Genomic DNA, 15,969 nt, shown 5'->3' on the forward strand with positions numbered 1-15,969 from the left:
TTGGGGAAGATGGCCTTCACCCGTCTCCATAACAGTGCAGGGCGGAAGCGACATCAAAACGTAGCTTCTGCCCACAGCTCTTAAAGAGCCATTTTTTTATTTTGCAGTTTTTAGTGTAAATTATGACATCTGAGGTCTTTTTGACCCCAGATCTCATATTTAAGAGGTTCTGTCATGTTTTTTTCTATTACAAGGGATGTTTACATTCCTTGTAATGGGAATTAAAGTGACTTTTTATTTTTACACTGTTTAGAAAAAAAAAGAGGTAAAATAAGATACAGATATCTCTCTCGCGCTCTCTCTCGCGCTCTCTCTCGCGCTCTCTCTCGCGCTCTCTCTCGCGCTCTCTCTCGCGCTCTCTCTCGCGCTCTCTCTCGCGCTCTCTCTCGCGCTCGCGCTCTCTCTCGCGCTCGCGCTCTCTCTCGCGCTCGCGCTCTCTCTCGCGCTCGCGCTCTCTCTCGCGCTCGCTCTCGTGCTCGCTCTCTATATATAAAATCTCTCTCTCTCTCTATATATATATCTATATCTATATCTATATCTATATCTATATATATATAAAATATCTCTCTCTCCTCTCTCTCTATATAAAATATCTCTCTCTCCTCTCTCTATATAAAATATCTCTCTCTCCTCTCTCTCTCTAAAATATATATAATTTTTTTTTTTTTTTTTTTTTACACGTCCCATCCAGATGAGCTCACTTGCAAAAGCGAACGCATACATAAGTAGCACCCGCATATGAAAACCATGTTCAAACCACACACGTGAGGTATCGCTGCAAACAGTAGAGTGAGAGCAATAATCTAGCCCTAGAACACCTCGAACTCAAAACATGCAACCTGTAGAATTTTTTTTAAGTGTCGCCTATGGAGATTTTTAAGGGTAAAAGTTTGTTGCCATTCCACGAGCGGGCACAATGAAGCGTGACATGTTTGGTATCAGTTTACTCAGTGTAACCTTTATCTTTCACAATATAAAAAAAAAAAATTGGGCTAACTTTACTGTCTTATTTTTTTAATTCAAATTTTTTTTTCTTACAAGTGCACTTTTTTTTTTCTTTTTTTTTTTAAAGACTGCTGCGCAAATATGGTGTTACAGAGTATTGCAACGACCACCATTTTATTCTCCAGGGTTTTAGAAAAAAAAATGTATGTTTCCAAGTAATTTTCTAGCAAAAAAAGAAATGGTTTTTAACTTCTAAACAAATCTCAGAAAGAGGCTTGGTCCTTAAGTGGTTAAGAAATCTTGTTTGCAATCAATGGCCCGCATTTGTTATGAGTATTTTGTAGTAAAGTGTTGATTCTGAAAGGAAATTAAAGGTTTTCTGACAAATCTGTTGGGGTGTACTCATTTATGCTGAGCACTGTACTTTGTCTTCTGTTTTTGTGCTCTCTGGAAAATACGTTTACTACAGCTGGTTAAAAATGGGTCTGTTTCTAATAGCAGTCAAAGGTTAGACACATTTGGATGTGCTCCAGAAAACCTGTATTTACCTAAAACATCTGGGCACTTCTCCATATTTAAGGTGACCCCCCTATTAGACATTTTATTACCAACTCCCCCCTAAGTGTGTTTTTTTACAAACAAGCATGTATGCATTTACATTTTTAACTTTTTCTGTGAATAAGTATTAAAGCTCTATCCAGAGTCCATACGTTTTGTGTCAATTTTCATAAATTGCTCCCAAGTATATATTATGTCTGAGAACTGTAGCATGGCTCTAATATCTGATTTACTTCCTATATTTTGCAGAACAAGGAAGAAGTTATGGCGGTAAGACTACGAGAAGCAGATAGTATTGCAGCTGTGGCTGAGCTCCAGCAACATATAGCAGAGCTAGAGATTCAGGTAATTCTGTTGTCTGCACAAACGCACTCTGTTGTTGTATTTTTCTTGAGATTCAATGCAATGAGACTCCGGTATGGGGCATTGGAAGGGCAACTCAAATTTTTGGGGGGCACAGCCTTCATAAACAGTATGAAATTCTAAACCGAGAGGTCACAGCAAAAGCCTATTTTTCTTAAACATTTTTTAAAAGTGTGAATGAACCTTTTTTTTCATTTTTTTTTTCATACCTCACAAAGGCTGCAGCAACATTTACAAAACAAGGGAAAGAAAACGCTTTGAAGTAATAGATGAAAATAAAAGCACACAAATCTATGAATAGAGTAGTGGTCGAAGGTTTCACATTCATATATTACAGTGAAGGCTTAAGCTTCAAAAAATAGAGACGATCAACCTGCACATGACAGATGTGCTCTAAAAATACAGAAACCACCATGTTAAAATTAACACACAGGTTCAGAAAATATTTTAGGTTAACATGACAGGTTTATTATAGGTCCATTAGGCCTCAGACAGGTGAGTCAAATGGATTGCATGAGGTCAGTACAGAGAAATTGTGTAATGCATTTATTTTGCTCTGCGCTATGGTGTTCTAAAGTAAAATGTATGATGCATTATCTGTGTGCACTGCGAATAATTCATAAGTAATCAATGCTAGCTTACTAATGTTTACCTTTTAAAAGTATTCTATGTAAACTGAGCACAGGCAAGCATGAAAATGACCTGTACAGACCTCATAAAGGGTTATTGGCTACATTAGGAAGAGATCGTTGAATATAAATTAAACATTTTAACAAATTTTGATTTTCATGTGGCTTTGCTTTTCTTCTGTGTTATCCTACGGCTTTGTTTAGCGGGTCAGATTCAAATAAGAGGTTGGATTCCTAGGCTTCATATGTCAGTTGTGATGTCAGTTGTGATGTCATGGGAGTAGGCACGGAGCAGTACAGTTCCACTAACGTCTAATGATCTTAAAGCAAAACTGAACCCACTGATTGGTTTCTCCAAACAATAATACAAATGGCAACCACCCCAACCTAGAACTGGCCTTTGCAGCAAGGAACAACACATGGAAGGGTGACGCATTTCAAAAAACAACAAAGAAAAATTCCCAGCTCACTTAGCCAGCCAGCAACAAACCAGATTGACCTTGTTTAACAATGAAATTATGCAAGAGAAATGGGAATCTTTACTTTTCCACACAGTTGGTATGATTTTTAATACACAATGAAGGCACAGCAATTAGAAATGGTGCAAAACCACAAAACTGTTAAGAGATTGAAACCTTATAAATGGCAGGATGGCTCTCCGACTAGAAAAATAACATAGGTCAATTTCAACAGTTTTACACTTGGCTCCCTTAACTCAAGTGTGTGTATATAATGTGTGTGTGTGTGTGTGTGTGTGTATATCTATATATAATATCTCTATATAGCCTGCCATTCTTTCACACCTATACCATCAGATAAGGTGATGCTGTTCATGGTATAGATAATCCTTTATCTGTGTTTTCGTACATTTATTTGCTAAATTTAACATTTCGGTAACAGATTATCATCATAGATACAAACAAAAACAAAGCTAATGGCAACTAGATAACGTATGCTAATCCAATCTGAGTAGTCTGCTCCTGGAAATCCCCCACTTTGGCCAGTGAAGGTGCTATGAAGGTACTAGTCTGATAACACGGATAAAGCCTTGCACATTTCCTTCTCTGATCTAAGCAGTGACATTTACTGACATGCTTTATAGACTCCTCTCCTTCTGAGTGATCAAGTATTTTCAGGTACAAAATACACAGCAGAAGGATTTTGCTGCCTCCTGTGTTTTCTTATGGTTTTTAGCTCCACCTCCCCTCATTATGTGTCCTTTCTGCATCATATATATTTTTTGTGATTATTTTGATAAACCCTTTCATGGTCATATGTTATGAATGTCCTAGATGTCCAGACAATGTCTATCAGCATCACCATCCATTAATTTTCAAAAATGTCTCTAATTTTGCAATATCAAATTATTTACAATTTATTATGGTTTAATACTGTCATTGTATGTCACAATTACATTAACAAAAATACCCTTCTACCTTCATTGCTATCTGGAGGCTTACATAAACCCAACATTTCATATTCCTGATCTGTGCCTGTTATACTATGTGCTTGTATGAAAAGTATCCTCTTTGTATTGTTTCCTTTGTGTGAAATACCTGGTGTTCCTGCCAGTCCCTCTACTTTCCTATTAAAAACTGACCACACTAAAGTTGAGCACACCGTCGTCAGTTCCCTAGCTGTGCTGGGAACTCGTGTGCTCTCTTCTAATGATCAGAATTGTCCTGACATGCCCCCCTCCACAGCCTTTTACTTGGAGGCTCGGTGTACTGTTGCTTCTCCTTCCCCCAGCTCTTATGCATCTGAGAACAGAGGGAATGTGATCACTTATATATATAAAAAGGGGAAATAGGCTTTTTATTTTATCAATACACGTTTTGCCTCTCATTTCTATTTTAAACTGAATAGGTTGTTTTACAAGGTGATCGTGTTTAACCACTTTAATGAAGCCTCTAGACTGCATTTGATTACTATATCAAACATGACAAAGTGATTGTGTGTTTATGAACCACTCAGTTGGGACTGAAGCTGTTGGCGAGAGCTGGAATTGAGAAGCCGTAGCTGCACAGATCTCAGGAGGTGGCTCTGCCTCCTTTCGTGCTGCTGCCTGTCCACTGACATCTTTCCACAACTTCCTGGATTCACTGAATGCTTTGCAGAATCTCGTCTGCTCATTCATTTAGTTTACTTCTAAGGACTATATTTCCCATGGTACCATGCTGTCTGCAAGCAATGATTTCTGTATTTACTCCGCTTGCTAAAACTCCTCCTCTCGACACCTCTGTAGTTCAGAAGGCAGGCTCTGTGAAATGTGTGACACCATACTGCCTACTAACAGGGCATGGTGAACACATGTTCACGTAGGATGTTATTGTGCCATATTGTTAACCAACAAGATCATCGAATTGTGTTTAAAAAAAAAGGGGGGGGCGGAGAGCTGGAGTTACTCTGCAGAGCTCAGTTAGGACAGCTCTGTGAGCTGATTGGAAGGAAGGCTCACAGGAACCGGGCTGAGGCTGTCAATCGGCTAGAGCCCCCTCCCATGTCGCCATTTTTCTTTTGGTGGCCGTAAAACTTCTCAGCAATTCATGCTGATATCAGAGGAACAAAGCATCAGATAAAAGTGACACTTAGTGCTCTTAACTGAGACAAGTTACCCACTATAGAGGGATATGCTTCATTCATATTTCATGTCTGAGGTTTACAACAACTTTTAAGATAAATAGGACTAGGCCGTAAAGCGTTAAAATGAAGTGTGGAAATATGATTTTACATTTGGCCATAGATATGCTTTAATATACAGGTTGCGAGCAGGAAGGGGTTAATAATGTTATAATGTTCTTTAATTTATTTATTTTTTTATTTCAAATTCATCATAAAGCAGTGCTAAATCTCACAGTATAAATTATCACCAACTTATGAATAATTCAATGTATATAAATATCTCACAAATAAATGTGAAAAACATAAAAAAAAATGCAAATAAAATAAGAAATTGTGAAAACCTTTTACAAAGTCCCAAAAGGTGAAAAGCTATATAAAATCAAAGTAAAGTTTCAGCCCACCAGTCTAAAATATCTGTTTTGGGTGGACTGACATTGCAAAGACCTGTAGGTATGCATGTACAATGTCAAGTACCTTAAACTGGAACCTACATTAATATTGAGGCATAGGGTAAAGTGGCATTAAACCCAAAAACAATAAATGTAATATATTGCAGCTTCATTACTTTTTTTTTTTTTTTCTTGGCTTTTTTTCTCTTTTCACCTGGTGATCTTGCCAAGAACACTCTTCCTGTATTAGTGCCCCCACTCTGGATGAAGGGATCACAGGGGGCACCTTTGGACAGCAGCATTGTCGGTCTGGAGGGAGGCCAGTGTTAGATGGTTTAGCAAATTTACATACACTAACAAATTGAAGCCAAACTCCAGCTAACACTGCAATTAGACAAGGTTACAGCAACCGTTTTTTTTTTTCCTTTTGGGATAAAGGTTTTGCATGAATATATAAAAGCTGATCATTGTAAGCACTCCTGTCAAAGGTAGGTTGGTCCAAACACTCTTCTGTTGCTTTTGAGTTTATTAATGCTTAGACTTTTCACTGTGTGTGTCACAAGTGAGTACACCCTCCAAATTTTTGTAAATATTTTATTTATATCTTTTCATGTGACACTGAAGAAATTACACTTTACTACAATGTAAAGTAGTGAGTGTACAGCTTGTATAACAGTGTATATTTGTTGTCCCCTCAAAATTAAATATAGCTATTAATGTCTAAACCGCTGGCAACAAAGTGAGTACACCCCTAAGTGAAAATGTCCAAATTGGGCCCAAAGTGTCAATATTTTGTGCGGCCGCCATTATTTTCCAGCACTCCCTTAACCCTCGGGCATGGCGTTCACCTGAGCTTCACAGGTTGCCACTGGAGTCCTCTTCCACTCCTCCATGACGACATCACAGAGCTGGTGGATGTTGGAGACCTTGTGCTCCTACACCTACCGTTTGAGGATGCCCCACAGATGCTCAGTAGGGTTTAGGCCTGGAGACATGCTTGACCAATCCATCACCCTTACCCTCAGCTTCTTAAGCAAGGCAGTGGTCGTCTTGGAGGTGTGTTTGGTGTAGTTATGTTTGAATACTGCACCCTGCGGGCCAGTCTCTGAGGGGAGGGGATCCTGCTCTGCTTCAGTATGTCACAGTACATGTTGGCATTTGTGGTTCCCCTCAATGAACTGCAGCTCCCCAGTGCCGGCAGCACTCATGCAGCCCCAGACCATGACACTCCCACCACCATGCTTGACTGTAGGCAAGACACACTTGTCTTTTTGTGCTCCTCACCTGGTTGCCGCCACACACGCTTGACATTATCTGAACCAAATAAGTTTATCTTGGTCTCATCAGACCACAGGACATGGTTCCAGTAATCAATGTCCTTAGTCGGCTTGTCTTCAGGGTGTACTCACTTTTGTTGCTAGAAGTTTAGACATTAATGGCTGTGTGTTGCGTTATTTTGAGGGGGCAGCAAATTTACACTGTTATACAAGCTGTACACTCATATATATATACTTTTTTTTTTTTCTATGTTCTGACTTCTTCCTTTCACTTGATTATCAAGCTGGGCTTTGGGTTGTTTTTAACAAGTCTTTTCAAAGGTGTGATATTGCACTTTGAACATGTTATAAGGGATTTATCTTTTCGCCATCTCTCACCACTTGAATATATTTGATTTCCGGCTGTAAGAAACCATGAAATCTCAGATGAGTGTTCTGCTTTTTTACAGCTAATATAGACTTCCCTGGTAACTTGCATTGCTTTTGTGAGCTATATATCTGATTTTGTATTCGTCCTTTTGTGATTAAAACAACCAGTTGTGTGTATGTATGCTAAAATATTTTTCTGGCACTTTTTCTTTAAGTTTAAATCTGTATTGTTTTGCATGAAAATTACAAACCCCCACCCCAACATACTTTTTTTTTCTTTTTTTGTCTCACGTTATTTGTGCAATGGTTTTGCAACTGCAATTTTTTTTGTAAAAAATAAAATTTAATGAATTAAAGACCAATGATATATATGCCCTATTTTTCGGTAATGTGAAAGATGTTATGCAGAGTAAATGGATGCCGACTCTGTCACGCTTTAAAATTGAGCATGCTCGTGGAATAACGGCAAACTATGGTACTTTAAATTTCTATTTAATGATTTTACAGGTTACCTGTTTAGAGTTGGAGGTCTAGTGCTAGAATTATTGCTCTCGCTCTAACGTTTGAGGCAATACCTCACGTGTGGTGCGAATATGGTTTACATATATGTACGTAACTTATGTGTTTGCTTTTGCACGAAGGTATGGGATCGCTTTCAATTTTTAAAAAAAAATTATTTTGTACCAAATAAAAATAGTTTGGGAACAAAAAAAGAAATTAATTTACAATGTCCCTTAATTTTTTTTATTTTATTTTTTATATATAGCCATTTTTTTCCTATTACAATGAATGTTAAACATCCCTTGTAATATAAACAAACTTTGATCTTTTGCTATGTTCAGCCATAATCCTGGTAAACCACTCTAAAGCCACAACGTGTGTGTGTGTGTGTGTGTGTGTGTATATGTATATATATACACTTACCTGCCAAAGAAGACCTCCAGTGATGCAGCATGTTCATTCCAGCAGGCCCCAGGGGCTTCCATCATTGCCTGGCTTTCCTTCTGATTTTGTGTTCAGCCGCTTAAATGGCTGGGCAGCAATAACCTCTGGGTGACCAATTATACATTGCAAGGATTTGAACAAACTTTGTTGCAGAATCCTACCGGTTTTGACTCTGTTGGGCTATGTCCTAGACTTCTGAATGGGACTAACTCATTGATTTTAATCGGCTGATGCATTTTGTGTTTTGATCAACTTCTGTAGAACCAGCCTGCCCATATTTGGATTGAAATTTACCTAGTCCCTGTTGAACTAGCTGAATTTTGATCCATGTGTGGCCAGCTTAAGATTGTGAATGCCTGAAGTGTATGACTGGCGGGGGGAAAGGCTGTTAGACTGTTGGTGCTAGTGTGTCTATCATTGTCAGTAGAACTGTTAAGGACCTGTATCTAGCCTTGGGCTGTGTGGATGGCATTAGTTTGACATCAGTTTGAGAAGCTTCTGAGAGAATTCACTGCGTTTCACCATGGTCAAGCAGATGTTGCAATCCCATAGAGGTCTATGGGAATGTAAAATTTTCTAGAAGCCAAAAAAAATACCCTTGGCACAGACTCTGAAGACTAGGTGCTAGTGTGCGTATCATTGTCTGTATGACCATGAAGGGCAGTAGTGTAAGACTGTTGGTGCTATTGTGTGCGTGTATATTTAGTATGCGTGGCTGGGGGCTTGTACTGAGACTCTGTTCTGTCAGTTCTACTACTACTACTCTAGGGAAGTAATCAGGATTATTATTTTTTTTTATGCCAGTGAATTTCACAGGAATAAGCAACCATTTTTACTGAATGAAACTGATTAATTCCATGTTTGTTGATTAGCTGCCTGTGATTGACCCTCACTGTACCATGTGATCACTGTGACCAATCACAGCTAGCAACGCAATTGTACTCCATGAATGACATGAAAGGAAGCCATTGTTTACTTTTTTCATGTGATCTACTGTAATTTGTCACAGTAATCACATGGTAATGACAGCGACACGGGGGCCATGCCCCCAGAAGTTACTGAAGTACACCACTACTCCAGGTCCTGTGCCGAGTAGTTGCCAACACCCCCCAAACCCTTCGCCTCTCCAGTTTGCCATTCTGCTTCTCAGTTTATTTTTTTTAATGCCAGGAGAGATACCTAGGTTCCGAGGGACAAGGGTATCTCCCGGTTTGTTTCCTGCAAACGCTAGGATGTCCACTTTTCGCACGTCTACCACTGAATTTGATTTCTTGTGGCTTATTTTACTTGGTGTGAGTCTAGATGCTCTCACTCAGAGTGAGATGAGTAGTTGTCTTCCTGATGTTGGGCCTGGACCAGCATTTGTTCCACAGTCATGAGGGGGCCATCCCCAAACTGTTCCCACAAAGTTGGGAGCATGAAATTATTCAAAATGTCTTGGTATGCTGACGCCTTAAGAGTTCCTTTCACTGGAACTAAGGGAGCAAGCCCAACCCCACACCATAATCCCCCCCCTTTCCACCCAATGATTTGGACCAGTGCACAAAGTAAGGTCCAAATTGACATGGATGAGTGAGTATGGGGTGGAGAAACTTGACTGGCCTGCAGTCCTGACCTCAAGCTGATAGAACACTTTTGGAATGAATTAGAGTGGAGACTGCGAGCTGGGCCTTCTCATCCAACATCAGTGCTTGACTTCACAAATGTGCTTTTGGAAGAATGGCCAAACAGTCCTAAACCTTGTAGACAGTCTTCCCAGAAGAGTTGAAGCTGTTATAGCTGCAAAGGATGGGCCACTTCAATATTGCCATTAAAGTTCATGTGCGTCTAAAAGCAGGCTTCTCAATGCTTTTGGTAATATAGTATATGTCAGGTAAACAAGTACTTATTTAACAGCAAAAGACTTTACACATTGGGGATTCCATAAATGTATATTTAATCTCTGGGACTTAATAGACAATGATTATTTTTGCTTGAAGTGGTTCTTGTTGACCTTTTAAAATCCTTACTTTATTCGCACCATTGGGTTATGGACCAGAAGAGGACCACTGGTCACATTTTCAATGTTAGAAACTTTGTTACATGCAGTAGTAGTAAAGTTTTTTTTAACTACCTCAATACCAGGCACTGAAGCACCTTCCTGCCCAGACTAATTTTGAGCTTTCAGCACTGTCTCACTTTGAATGACAATTGCGTGGTCATGCTATACTGTACCCAAATGAAATTTCTATCATTTTTTTTTCCCACAAATGGCTTTATTTTGGTGGTATTTGATCACATCTACGGTTTTTATTTTTTGATAAACAAATACATTTTTTTTTAAATCTGGTTTCTCCTTCACTGACGGGCACTGATTAGGCGGCACTGATGGGCACCGATGGACACTGATAGGTGGTACAAATTGGCAAGGATAGGCGGCACGAATGGGCACTGATAAACGACATTGTATTGTTTTGTGCTAATGGATGCCAATCAGTGATGCCCATTGGTGGTACTGATTGGCATCCATTGTGGACACTGACTGGCATCCCTGGTGGTCTAGGGTGGCATACCTGGTGCTGGGCATCCCTGGTGGTCTGGTGGTCCAGTGCGGGCAGTGTTTTGTTTTTTTTTGTTTGTTTTTTAATCTCGCAATTGTAGACTCTCAAAAATGATTGTATGGTATATGGAGCTTAACACTAACAACCTTGCATATGGGCTTAGATACATATAGCAGTAGGCCCCCTGCTCTGCTGTGCCAGCCTAAATGTCAGCCATCCTTAATCTAGGTTCCTGCCCAAAACTACTAGTCCATTCTGAAGGTGAATGAACTCCTCTGTAGTCATCGGAGGGGCTGTAATCTCTAGAACAGGAACGTTACTGGTTTAACTTGGAAAAAAAATTCCATAAGGGTTAGGAGCTGGTATATTTGTCTCCCTTCTCGTGCATAAAGGCATTTGCTTTCTCCAGCAAATTCATGGCCATCTATAAGTATGCTTGTCTGAACAATAAAGTTTTATTACTGAAGTAGATATGCACCTTGAAGTGTGAAAATCCATTTTAGTTAAGCTGAAGTGGCATTGCAGCACTAATGTTTTTAGTATAGATCATGGAAGGGATAGCCATATTTCTGATTAGTTTTTACCTTCACCTCCTTTGTGTTCACCAGGACTAAAACCATCTATTCTATGGAAAACCCTTTCTACAGTTTTATAGCACTCTGTTTGCCTTGAAATTAAGATTACCCTTGATGTCATCTCAAGTATCTTCAATAGGTGGTGCAGCAGTAAAAATCTTTTCTCCAATCTATCCAAAGCCTAAATTCTTTTACCTGGAAGTTCTCTAAAGTGTAACTCCACTTTTGTTGAGGGGGAAAAAAACATTCCCCCCTGGGTGATTTATGTACATTGCAAGGATCTTGACAAATTTTGTTGCCTTTAGTTATTCTGAAGAAATTGTGTCCATGTGAGTGAATCTGTATGTCAGCCATGCATTAGGGGAAACACGTTTACCTATGTATTCATTGGAACATTTTGATATGTTAGTCTTTTTCCAAAATAGATTAAATTCATTATTTTCTTCCTAATTATACAAACAATACCCCATAATGATGTGAAAGAAATTCAAAGGAGTGGCTACAAGACAACTCTGAATGTCCTTGAGCAGCCCAGATTTGAACCTGATTGAACATCTCTGGAGAGATCTGTAAATGGCTATGCGCTGACACTCCCCATCCAACCTGATGGAGCTTGTGAGGTCCTGCAAAAATGAATGGGAGAAACTGCCCAAAAATAGGTGTGCCAAGCTTGTTGCATCATACCTAAAAAGACTTGCGGCTGTAATTGGAGCCAAAGGTGCTTCAACAAAGTATAATTAGAAAATTGGAAAGGAGAAAAAAAGAACAGTACACTTCTATATCATTAGCTAAACACAGTATATAACTCCTAAATGCGTTCAGAATGATGGCAGGTCTATACTAGTTCCGAGTGCACTCATGAATAGACAGGGCACTGCCTTAACTGGCCTTGAGCTTCAAGGTGATTACAACTAGGTGCAGTCCTTAGTCCTACATTTTGTTGGCGCTCGTTGCCATGCGTTGAGGCCATCAGTAAGGCCTGCAATGCAGTATTAGAGCTATGGGGTCACTGGTTAAGTAGCTCCTAGTGGCTTTATTTCCTAACAGTTGTAGCAAGTAGTGGTCCGCTCACCAGTCCTGGTAACACTGTTAGTTGCCCCTCCGATCAGGCATCCACTCACTTGGGTTGCTTAGGGCAACTCTGACAGGCAGCACGTTTTCTGGTCCCAGAACGGCTTTCCCACACTGTAGTAGCTTCCAATGGCATGGCCTCTTTTTGTTTCTGGACTCTGTAGGTGACACCCACACCACTAAAATCGCCTCAACCTCCTCAGCCCTTCCTGAAACTCCCTTTTCCCCAGTGTCCTCTCTGTCTCCCAGTTTTCTGGAAGGACAATTCAACATCTCCACCTCCTTGTGGCCAAAAGAAATTGCATGAACAATAGCCTTTTATTGCTTCATGACCAAATAGTTTTACACACTTCCCCTCACCAAAGAACCTTTGGTCCCCAAAGGAAGGACAGGGTCCATTATTTTATATATATATATATATATATATATATATATATATATATTATAATATTCCAATACCTTTTGCATTCTTTCAAAATACAAAGTAAAGGCAAAAACAGGTTAGTACATGTAAGAAAACATGGAATTTACATGCACGCATGAGCGTGCAAGGGAACCTCCCACCATTTGCCATAAGAGGTGAGGTTGTCATGCCCACAAGCCACCGATATTAGTATGGCCCACCTAGATGTGCCAGGGGTTGAGCTGGCGTCACCCTCCACTAAGTCTGTAGTGGGAAGGGTTGACAGGTTGTGAGTTCTGAGATGTGAAGATCAGGACTTTTGCCTAAAGTATTGTAAGTCAGGTTTTTTGGTGGGTGAATTATTTGCTTTGCTTTCTGCTCTTTGGATTCAGGTGTTTCAAGCATAGTAGCCTTTTCCTCTGATGCTACAGAAGGTTGAAAAGTTTCTTTGTTCTCCAACAGTCAGGAAACTCGGAAAATATCTTTGGCTTGCCAAGAGTTGGCTCTGTGGAATGAACTCTGACGCCTCAGGCCTGAGAATTCCCATATCCGCTTCTCTGGAAGAAAGACAAGTGGCAGTTTCTGATGGCGTAGACTGCCACAGCCAGTCCATGCCCAATTCTTCTTTATGCTCTTCATCTGTGTTCAGTGGCACAGACTGACACCTGGTTATTGGACATGATCTCTGAGAGGTAGTTCGAGTAGGCTGTGGATCTGGTTGTTGAGACACACAAACTGTGCCTGATAGCTGCAGTAGGTTATTACTGTTCTAGGTCTTTAGTGGGCCTGTACTTCCTTCTGGGTAGATCTGGTATACTGGTAGTCCTGGCAGCTGCTTACAGATAATATAAGTCTGTGACTTCCAGCAGTCCATTACTTTGTGTTTTCCAGAGACATCTAAGTTCCTTAGTAACACTCTGTCATCAGACTGCAGATCATGTACCCTCACCTTCAAGTCAAAATGTATTTTTTTTCCGCTTCCCTCGAGCATTTAAGGCAGCCTGAGCTTTCTCATATCCTCTGTGGGACATCATTGAAGTATGGTCCAGGGATGTGCCGAATGCCAAGTCAACTGGCAGTCGAGCTTCCCTTCCAAACATCAGCATGTAAGGTGAGTAGCCTGTGGCATAATTTTCGGTGCTATTGTAGTAGTGCCTACTCCAATGCTGTTTCTGCTCTGTAAGTAAGAGTCCCAAGCATATCTAAGAATGTGCCCCTGGAAGACATTACCTTTTACAAAACGGCATAGGGAGGAGTGGTGTGCTGATGTCCCCGGGATTCTGTGCTGATCCCAGAAGCGATGGGCAGCGATAGTGTGGCCGGCTGGAATTTCATTGTATATACACTTAATACTTGAAGACATGTAAGTGCAATATGAATATCTTTTTATTAAAGTAATTTACAGTGTTACGCTATGGTGGTTCCTTTCTCTTGTATGTGGTAAATGAGCGGTGTGTTCGTAAGAGCATAATTATTGCCTGAGTGTAGTATTTCAAAACGGGATCTACATTCTCTGCTACATAGACCCTGGCTGGGTGATAAGCCATTGGTGACATCTGATCTCTCATAAGGGATCAAAGCAGCTGGTAAGCGGCAGTATTGGTGGTGGTGGAGGATCCTTGCTCTTTTCTGTGGCACTTCTTCGTGGGTGTTCTTCTAAGTGGACTAATTACCCCTTTTATATCTAGGGTTTTTTTTTTTTTAGAGGCAATATCCTGATCCTAGTGTTTGTGGTGTGTGTTTTTAATCAAATTTGCATTTGTATGTAAACTTTCATATTTTTGTAATCTGTCACATGGGTTAACACTATATGGTAAATTGAGTAAGGTTTATCTCACCATTTCCTATTTTCCTTTATTATGCTATATGAGTTAGATAATATATAGCCATTCACTTATTGTAGCGCAGCTTTTTTGGAAAATTTGTTGACGTTGTGTGTGTCTCGCATTTGAGTGGCAGCTTCTAATTTATTCATGTTTAATTTTAATGGTTTCATTCCATTCAGTTTTTTGAGCACAGTTTATTTTTATTTCTCAAATATTTTTCAGACAGAGCTGTATTGCCACTATTTTAATATCTAAGAATGCTTGATTTCTGAATACACAAAAGGTCTAAGGCTCTTGATGAGTCTTCTCTCAAGACTCAAAACTTCTCTACCAGAACTTTGGCCACTGTGGATGCTTGCTGGTCTTGGGAATGCATGGGCATACTGGTTGACGTGGTCAGTTACCACCAGGACATTTTCTTGCCCACTCTAATCAAGCTCCAGACACAGAAAATCAATGCACACCAATTCCATCGGTCCTTTACTTTGAATATGGCCCATTGTGGCAGCTCCGTAGGGTAAAGTCTTCCTCTGTATGAACAGTATGCTGGAATGGCAGTATCCCTCAACTTCAGCCCACATACAGGGCCAATATAAATGGTCTCTCACCAGTTTGAACGTTCTTTCAAGCCCTAAGTGACCATGGTTGTCGTAAGGCAGTCAGTACAGTCTCTCTATGCTTTCTCGACAGGAACTACTGCCACTTATCTTCAGGATCATCTGAGGGGCCCCTTCGATAGACTACCCCATTGCGTAACTGTAATCAATCCCATTCCTTGTGTACTAGTCATGCTTCTATTCATGTCTGTTAGCAGTCTATGTGGGCATTGGCCATCCAGGGATTTCAGTGTTGACTATGGAGGGGATCTTCCATCTGGTCCTTTAAGTCCCTGTCTGAAAGCTTGGGTAGGCCGTCATGCCCGACTTGGGGAAGATCTCAGTAGTATTTGGGGACACCTGCCACTGAGACCCTGTTTGCTTTGGCCCCAGTTGTTCCAAATCTTTCCTACTCTTTCAGCTGGGGCTCTGTTCTTGAACTAGTGGCTGATACGCTTGTCTCAGCATAGGGTGTATGCTCTTGGTTGGGGTGTCCGGCTTTGATACAAGAGGAGTCAGCAGCCTTCTGACTAAGTAATTGTTCCTATTACCAGAGAACTCTCGTTGGCTTCTGATGGGTGAAGACATACAATGGCTAGGGTATCAAATGGATTTGTTTGTCTGGCCACAGAGGGGTCAAAAGTCAACTTGACCGATAACTATCCATCATATGGGCAAATTCTGTGTTCCAATACCCCATATCTTTATCTCCACCAATTTATGCAGGTATGTGTTTGAGGTGGCTGTTGTAAAAGTCTCGCTCTAGCACGGTCACTTGTGCCCCCGTGTCCAGGAGGGCCTTTGTATAGATGCCTTCTACTTGGATTTACACAATGGGAGAAGGTTTCACTAGTTTTATCA

At 40.4% G+C, this 15,969-nt stretch overlaps 1 protein-coding gene across 2 annotated transcripts in view; it reads left to right on the forward strand.

Moving 5' to 3' along the window:
- Nucleotides 1–15,969, forward strand: part of EVI5 (ecotropic viral integration site 5) — a 212,970-nt gene that overhangs the window by 132,278 nt on the left and 64,723 nt on the right. For both annotated transcript variants that reach the window (XM_077452914.1, XM_077452915.1), the window contains one exon: nucleotides 1,753–1,848. In XM_077452914.1, coding sequence (XP_077309040.1) covers nucleotides 1,753–1,848 — 96 coding nt within the window. The remainder of the gene's footprint in view (nucleotides 1–1,752; nucleotides 1,849–15,969) is intronic.

Source organism: Lithobates pipiens, unplaced genomic scaffold (genome assembly GCF_037356315.1).
Source record: "Lithobates pipiens isolate NorthernLeopardFrog02 unplaced genomic scaffold, aLitPip1_a1.2 Scaffold_23, whole genome shotgun sequence".
Taxonomy (NCBI): domain Eukaryota; kingdom Metazoa; phylum Chordata; class Amphibia; order Anura; family Ranidae; genus Lithobates; species Lithobates pipiens.